At 43.0% G+C, this 8,282-nt stretch overlaps 1 protein-coding gene across 1 annotated transcript; it reads left to right on the top strand.

Annotated features, from left to right (window-relative positions):
• Positions 1–906: 906 nt before the first annotated feature.
• On the top strand, positions 907–7,994 carry T265_08282 (hypothetical protein; the record flags this gene model as incomplete). The annotated part of the gene is made up of 4 exons (XM_009174038.1): positions 907–989; positions 1,785–1,833; positions 1,871–2,040; positions 7,799–7,994. 4 exons carry the CDS (start codon positions 907–909, stop codon positions 7,992–7,994), a joined length of 498 nt encoding a protein of 165 aa, XP_009172302.1.
• Between the last annotated feature and the right edge of the window lie 288 nt (positions 7,995–8,282).

The raw sequence follows: 8,282 nt of genomic DNA, 5'->3' as shown, positions 1-8,282 counted from the left end.
CTCTATGGCAATTCTATTTCTGCCAAAATTGGAAATTATTTTTGAGACTCTACAGTGTTTTCTTATAACCAAAGGTAAAACCGTAATTCGTAAAATTTTGTCTGCGATGTCTGCATGAAACTTCAGTACACAAATTAGTGGAAAATCTGGTTGGGATACTAAATTCCCCATGGAAATACTCTTCAAAAGCTAGTCCACATAATAGTGAGCACGTCCATTGAGAATGTTTTTACACCTACTGGTGCTTAACTAGGCTTTTGAGATAAGTGTCTCCTCTTGTTCATCCTGCCAAAGGGTGCACTTGAACCAGCACCGAACGCAACGGGACTACATAACTGCCAATGGAATAACCGTTTTTTGTTGAGACAGATTTGATTGGTTGTTCCTCACTCGCCCTTGACAAATGAGTTGTATTCTCAGTATCACATTTGACTGCTTGTACGCGACAGTGATCAATATATCAGCCGGTTCGCACGTTCATTGATTTTTTCTGGTTTGGTCAAGCGCACCAGGCGATCAGGCGGCTATCCAGACCGATGGTCACAGTAATAAGAAGGCATTAAATAGACTGTAGTGCTTAACAGGAGGTATCCGTTGAAGATACAGGAAGACCCAGGATTTGGGCACAAAGATGGAAAACAAGTAGATCGTTCATAGGTTCGCATTAATTGCATTAATTAGCTTCGCTGATGGATCTACTTAAAAGGCTGTTTAGCCTGACATGAAGCTGACTTCTAGGTCGACTGGATTCACTATTTGTTCGCTTTCCCCTTTTGGTTGCCAGCTGGTTTCCACGTGTCCATTCACAAATCAAGAAGACGTTTTCAGCGCCCTGGGAGAATAGAAAAAATAAATTGGGAAGGGCCCATTGTACTTTGATAATTCATCGCATCAGTCATCGACAAAATGGTTCAGCTTCTGTCTTGGCACAATCAATTCGGTGTCCTTATAGAATGGATCGACCAACCGGTCTGCCGTCTCGATGGCGGGTATGTCGCTACTCCTGGACGCTGAGCATCTCGCTACGAGTCTTGTCCAAGCAGTTGAGCGTCATCGGTTTCCAATCCAACTGATACACATCGCCCAAATTCACTGAAAACGAATGAAAAACTAAAAAAATTGGAATCCGTGCTCTATCTAGCTGGGTTATTTTCACGAGATACAAACATTTACCAACGAATTTGGTCTTGCGGAAGACTCGCCTGTTGCTCAGTCGGACATCTCGTTTATGATGTTTTAAAGCAACTGAATGTGCTGCACCAGGCCACCCCATGTTTACGATATTTGAGATATCACGATACATGTATAGACGTAATACACTACTCACAAGGTTGCTGGGAATCCTCCGACAGCCCATGACCTGTTTTGCCCTTTTTGGGGTTCATCAGGTAAACGTAGTCTCCGAGTTTACGTCAGTTTAATGTTCTGTGTGCACAAAATTAGCGAAATACACTCACTTGCTCCATAAGCAACCCTATGAGTAGTGTATTACGTCTAAACAGGGTCATTCGGAAACTAAGACGCGGTTTTAATACCGGGATAGGGAAGGTAAAAATTCCATTTATCTATACCACTTCATGTCCACAAGTAACTAGTATGCCGAGGATCATTCGGAAACTAAGACGCGGTTTGTGTGATAATACAGGGATAGGGAAGGTAAGAATTCCGTTTATCTATGCTACTTCATGTCCACAAGTAACTGGTATGCCGGTCTTTTCACGAATGCTTTGAGCGTTCATCTTTTCGGCAGCCCGATGATGAGAACTGTGTGCGCGCGTGTGTAGGACGCTTCGGTTGGAGGTTTCACTATGCGAATTCGGTTTGATTAACAAGGTAGGTGTGGTAGAGTTCGCTGTTTTAGTTGACTTAGGTTGTGCTTGACCCCACTAACTGTCGAAATGGGATTGTCACTCAAACAGACTGGGATCGGTCTGGAATAACAGAAAGTCTGACACTTGCAGGACCAAATGATATTCCCGGTGGTAACGCGAATTTTGACAGCATTATTTGCAATACTCTGGAGTCGACTTACACATCGAGGTAGTACCCAAGACTGTGCAAATATAACCAAGTAACTTGTAGTAAATCTGGTTTGTCATCTATTCTCGGCCCTGCGCCTCCGAAGCTGTCCTGCTGTTTTGTCAATGAATTTAGACGGCCGCCGACCAGCGAAGTTGATGGACAAACTTTGCACACGGTTATCCGGCTGTTGGACACCAACAGAGGGGAATAGTTGTCGTTGATAGTATCGCAACTCTCGCTTTTATGGATACGATAACTGAGGCGGATTAACTGTCGTCCTGTTGTCTTCCTACCGGAGTTTTAGCCTTTTAGCTTAGGAAGGTTCGTGAGGGAGTTACCGCAGCTGTTGGCGCCCAATCTTTGAACCCTTCATAAAAAGGGTTCAAGCGACTCTTCAACACCAACTAAAAACGCGTTGTCTATGTTAAATGTCATTTAAAAGTCTGTGAAGTTCCGTTTTAGTCCCATGGTTAACAGAATACAATCCATCTGGAGGTGACACGATGTTGAATTTCTCAAATGCATGCTTCAGCCATAAAAAGCACTGGTGTTTATTCCACTGCAGCGGGAATTCCTAGGAAACTGTGATTGATACTCGTGAATTTAACACCATACTGTCAAAACAAAACCTTTTTGGCATGTGAAGGAAATGTTGGCCAGTAGAGTGATAACTAAGTAAAAGCAGTATGCGGGCTCCTGACTCACTCCTTCCCGCTCGCCTACACCTTCCGAGGATGTATGAAAACATCAAACAAATGTGTCGGAAAGATGACTTTTCATTCGCTTTCGAATCGGCAACTTAGAGCAGCATAATTCATTCTGGGAAGGCTTTTTTCTCACATGTTTGATGTGTCACAACAAACCAAATCTATTCACACCCAATGGCAATCAAATTCACAGAGCCTTCCTGTAATTTCTGCGTTTGCCCCTTCAGAGTACATCTCAATGAGCCCCAAATGAACTACTACAAATGTTGAGCTTAAATTCATAAAAAAATTTCTAAAACCAGTGTCCCGAGACAAGCAAGTGGAATTACGGAATGGCACGTCGACTGGAAGCATGCGTGTGTGGCTACCGATCAAAAAGAGGAATGCTCTGATTGGTTCAAATAAGAGCCAATCATAATCGAGTGTTTACAGCTCGGCGCTTCTTGACCCAAGACAGTCCTATCTTGTGAGCACTAAGATTCATGCTGCGACACAATATTTTGTAATTCCTTAACGGCGTATTCTCCGGATGTTGCCCTGCGAATGCCGTGAAAGAAAGCCAGTTTTTCGTAACTTACCATTTGGAATCAAGGGAAGGGCTAAATACCAGCGGTGATCCGGTACAAGGCCCATCACGTATTTTCCAGGAAAACGTGTCGCCTAAGGTTGCAACTCTACAAAAAAAGCATAAAACTGAGGTCTATCTTTGAGAAATACGAAGGTGCAAGCTGTTCAACATTCGCATTCTTATTTGGAATCAACAACAATTTTCTAAAAATTATCTGGGCCAATCGATCCCCTGACAAGTTGAAGGTTTGAGCAAGGCTTCAATTGTTCTGGGTTCGCCAATCAGCTAACAGTATGGTTGGTTTGCACGCGGATGAAACCTAGCACTGCGCAGGTCACACTAAATGAGAGGCTTTATGAGAGCTTCATTTTACGCTTTTTATGCCGAATTTACTAGGCCCAAAAGGTGCAATACCGATGGGTTTTGAAAGCAGTGGGCACAAGCTCAGCTGCTTTGCTTTGGTCTCAGTAATTCGATGGCCTTCTTGAGAAGCGATTGCTTCGGATTTGGCTAAAATAGATTTTGACAAGTGCGGAATTTCGCTCGTGCAAATTTCTGCAGCTGTCTTTGAGTATCGTCGAGTAAACATGTCCGCCTCGGAAGACTTTCTTTAGCGGAAACCCTAGTGCCTTTTCAGGATCAACTTACTGGTGGGAGAAGGATCATATAAGACAGCCAAAGAAATCGGAAAGTACCAACAAAAACGGCAATACTGGTGTAACGGTGATACTACTGATGGGAGGCATGCGAGTAGTATGTGTCGTTCTTGGAATTTCGCTTTGCGTCTCTTGAAAAGAGGAGATCTGTTGCGGAACTTGAGGAGTCGCTTTGTAGCATTTGCCTGGATTTGAGCAATGAATGATTGGAGTCAGTGGATACCAAGGTACGTTCAAGAGGACGCGTTCAGGAGAAGATGGATGTCCAGTTTGTGTAAATATGATGCAAATGAGAGTTTTGCTTTCCTGTCCAGCGGTTTGTAACTGTTCAGTTTCTAATAAATGACTTTGCAGCGAAGGCCTTCTTCCTCTAACTGGTAGCTGTGTATCTGGCCATGATAAGTGATGAATGCAGTTCGGAACGATCGGCAAATATTTAGGCAATATAAGCGACTTGAGTTTACGCGCAAGAGTTTCCCGAAGACAACATCCGTGCGATTTTTGGTGTCTTGGTACACCAATGTATAGGCAGAGATAACTTATTCAGGAAGATCCGTTTGCAGAGAGATATGGAGGACCCTTTATCAGTGATTTCTCCCACAAAGAACACTTTCTTGAGTCAGTCGGCGAGGATCCGAATATTTCTTTTACTGTAACAGTGGTAAGCTGTATTAGAATCGAGTTCAAAGCAGTTTTTTCAGCGTTCTTTCTTTCACCTGAATCGCTCTTCTTTCTGGTACCAGTGAGTGAGTGATCTTCAAAAGAATCGCATACATGCTTTAGCAATCGCCTTATGAAATCCGTTAGCAACTCATCACAGACGAATGAACAACAGATTTAGGGCAAATTAATACGCGTTTCGAGGTACGTTCGAGACATATGTGGCCAAAATCAAGGACATTTGTATGTCACCATATCATACTTCGATCATCTTAAAATAGTATTGATTACGATCTGGTTTGATGGTGACGATTGCAACTTATTCTCGTTGAACTTGGATAATTCTCGATGGACGGCGTTTTCAATCCGAGGCCGAATGAAGTCAATTTGTCGCGCGAGCTGACTAGTCACTGTGGGGTTTATAGCCGACCTAAGTCAAGCAGGCACTAGTGACCTGCAACCCCCTTACGTCATGATTAGGGCTGGAAGTGTAGTCAGAATTGTTTCCGGTAGCCGCTGCACCGAGCTGAGTTGAGTTCACATTTGAGAAGCCAACTTGCTTAGTTTAGACCGATTATCAGGTTTCGCGTGCGTAAAAGTTGTATTCTCTCCCCGAAAATCTACTGACTTATGAAAATTTACATGAAAGGACGCTTCCAAAATAGATTCTCAACAGGTGAAGTAGACCGCGGTTTTTAGTCCCTCTTCGTGTCTACCTGTGTGTTGTAACAACGTGGAGAACAAAGAATCCAAGACAACGCCGTCTATGTTGCTGACCTCGGTAGAGCATCAAAAACCCCGTTTTATAGTTTCGTCTCTGATGTTGGGTGGGCGAAATGTCATTCGAGAAGGTAGTTCACCATAAAAAGACTTTCTGCTCCATAATTGCATGATAAAATATGAAACAAACTCAGCAATTCCGCCATTCGACTAGGTAGAAATGAGACGTCATACATCCAACCGTGTGGTCTCGATTCTGAGTTTGCCTTATGGTCACGTTCATACGCTGTTATGAAACATCATTTGTTTCATGATTGTTACTTATTACTAATATTTCGGTCTTGCCACATCGAAGAAAAAAACACAACCACCCAAAACGTGCTCAGGAACCCAGAAAATGGAATCAATTGTTCCAGCGCGTGTGTCCACTGTGTCAGTTAATTACTAATAATGGAAGTCCCACTTCTTTGATAACGCGTAATTTGTTTTGGAGAATTATTACGAAATTCCTCTAGAGTGTTCCTGGTGAAAACTTCGAGTAAATTCGTTGATCCTCTCCCAAACAGAGAGCACACTCGGATTTGGATGTTGGATAGCTCTAGGAGAGAAAAAAACACTGATTGGTAGCTTCGTTAACTGTGCTCAAAATGAACAGAACGTATTGTGGAATGTATTGATTTTTTCATTGTCAGCCAGTAACGTTAGTTAGAGAGGAATTACGCTGTTTGAACGAAGCTGAACGAGAAATGGAGAGCTTTTCCCAATCCGTGGTGCTCTCCATAGCTTACACAACTTCAAGACAATTTAAAAAAAAGTTAGCTTGCTTGTTTCGCGCTGTACGTAATCATAAAGAGTTGCTTAGATCCCATTTCACCCCTTTCGCATAATTTTTCGCTGGACACGTTTGGTAATCCGTTCACAAGTTTGATGGAAACGTCGGAATGTGAGACTCCAGAAAATTGCTCGTATTCCGAACGGACGCGAAATACACTCATTTGCAAACTAATTTGGTTTTGCGAGGGATTCACCTGGAACCTAGGTGAATCTCTCGTTTGTGATGTTTTCAGGCAACTGAATGTGCTGCACCAGACCGCCTCATGTTTCAGTCGATACGATATTCCAGATATGAGTAGTACATTACGAAGATATACATGTATCGCGATATTTCAAATATAGTAGCGACTGAAACATGAGGCGGCCTGGTGCAGCACATTCAGTTGCCTGAGAACATCACAAACGAGAGATTCACCTAGGTTCCAGGTGAGTCTCCCGAAAGACCAATTTGGTTTGCAAATGAGTGTATATTCGCTAATTTCGTGCAATTTAATTTCAAGTAGAACATAAGGTTGACGGAAACCCGGGGACTGCGCCTACCTGATGAGCCCGAATTGGAAGGGCGAAACCGGTGGTGGGCTGTCGATGGATTTCCAGCAACCCTATGAGTAATACATTATAAAGTATTCTGAAAATTGCAAGTTACGTGATTTGAAAAAGGTCCAACGAGTTGTTGAAGAGATGTCAAGTGGAACAAGCAATACACGTGGTAAGTACTGCTTAATTTATCAACTCATCTGCCATCTTTCATTGTGTTTGGTCGGAACATACAAAGTGCCATTCAAATGTATCACGTATCATTCACAAAAACTGTTGATTGGTTGGAACTCATTCGAATATTCATTGGGAAAGAAAAATTTGAAAAAAAGAATCATCAGGTTTCAGTTATGGCTTTGTGAATTTCGAAACGCGGACATCCTTCGTTTTCTTATTGTGATTATTGCCGAGTAAGTTATCAAAACCCACAATATATGCGAATCGATCGTTAGAAGTTCATGTTCTTTTTGCGAAGGCTATAATGAAATCACCAAAATTTTGAGTCAGTCAGTGTGATTCCCAAAGGACCGTGCCATCGTGTTTGCTTCATCCAAATTCCCGTAACTGGATTTCAGGCAATACAAAGACGGATGGTAGATCTATTGTACTTTATTATAGCATTGGTTGGTGTCGGCGAATCCGTAACGAGGCAGTTAGAAAGCGCGTTTTCGGTTGTGCAACGGGTACTTCCATTGAAGAATGTGTCCAGCACCAGAAGCCGCGTTGGTTGGGACATGTGTTGCGTATGCCTAGCCATCGTTTGCCGAAGAGAGTGCTGTTTTCCATTCCCCATTCGGCGTGGCGTAAACAGACAGGTGGTCAACCCTTGACTTGGCAGAGGAGTATGAAGGAGATCACGAAACGTTTGAGTGCTGTCGGTGTTACTCGCCTTACAGGATGGGGTCCACGTGATCCTCACTGTGCCTGGTTGGAGACACCACAATATATAGCTGCCAGTCGATGTCAGTGGCGTTCTTGTTGTCATTTTCTATCCAGATCGACCGAGTGAATGTCTGGAGGTATAGACACCTTTACGCTTTTCTTTACAATAAGGCTTTCAAATAAGTCATGGCTGTACGGCAGTGAAGCATCAGTGTTGAACACTGGTGTCATGCTGTCGATGATGATGATGATGATGAGGATGATGATGATGATGATGATGATGATGACGATGATGATGATGATGATGATGATGATGATGATGATGATGATGATGATGAGGATGAGGATGATGATGATGATGATGATGATGATAACACTGTTTGCAGACACCCATCGCAAATCAGCTGACTGTCCAGGCGCTGTTTTTCTGGAAGTTGGCGCGCAGTGATTGTTTACCGACATTCCATTCCTCACCCATACGACATGGCTAACCTCTCCACAAAAGGCTTTAGAAGCTCGTTAAGAGCATTTCCTAATAGTCACACCTCAGTCCAGCGGTCACCTAATCCTACAGACGCGGATGTCACCAATCTTGCGGTGAAATTTGAGTTTGAAAAATAACACAGTGACGAACATTGATATTTTCGGGATCTCGTCATCAGGTCAGTACATATCTAATGGTTAAATTAGTAGGGA

Source organism: Opisthorchis viverrini (assembly GCF_000715545.1).
Source record: "Opisthorchis viverrini unplaced genomic scaffold opera_v5_209, whole genome shotgun sequence".
NCBI classification, from domain to species: domain Eukaryota; kingdom Metazoa; phylum Platyhelminthes; class Trematoda; order Opisthorchiida; family Opisthorchiidae; genus Opisthorchis; species Opisthorchis viverrini.
Note: the sequence above shows the minus strand (reverse complement) of the source record. Positions and strands in the feature narration are given on the sequence as shown.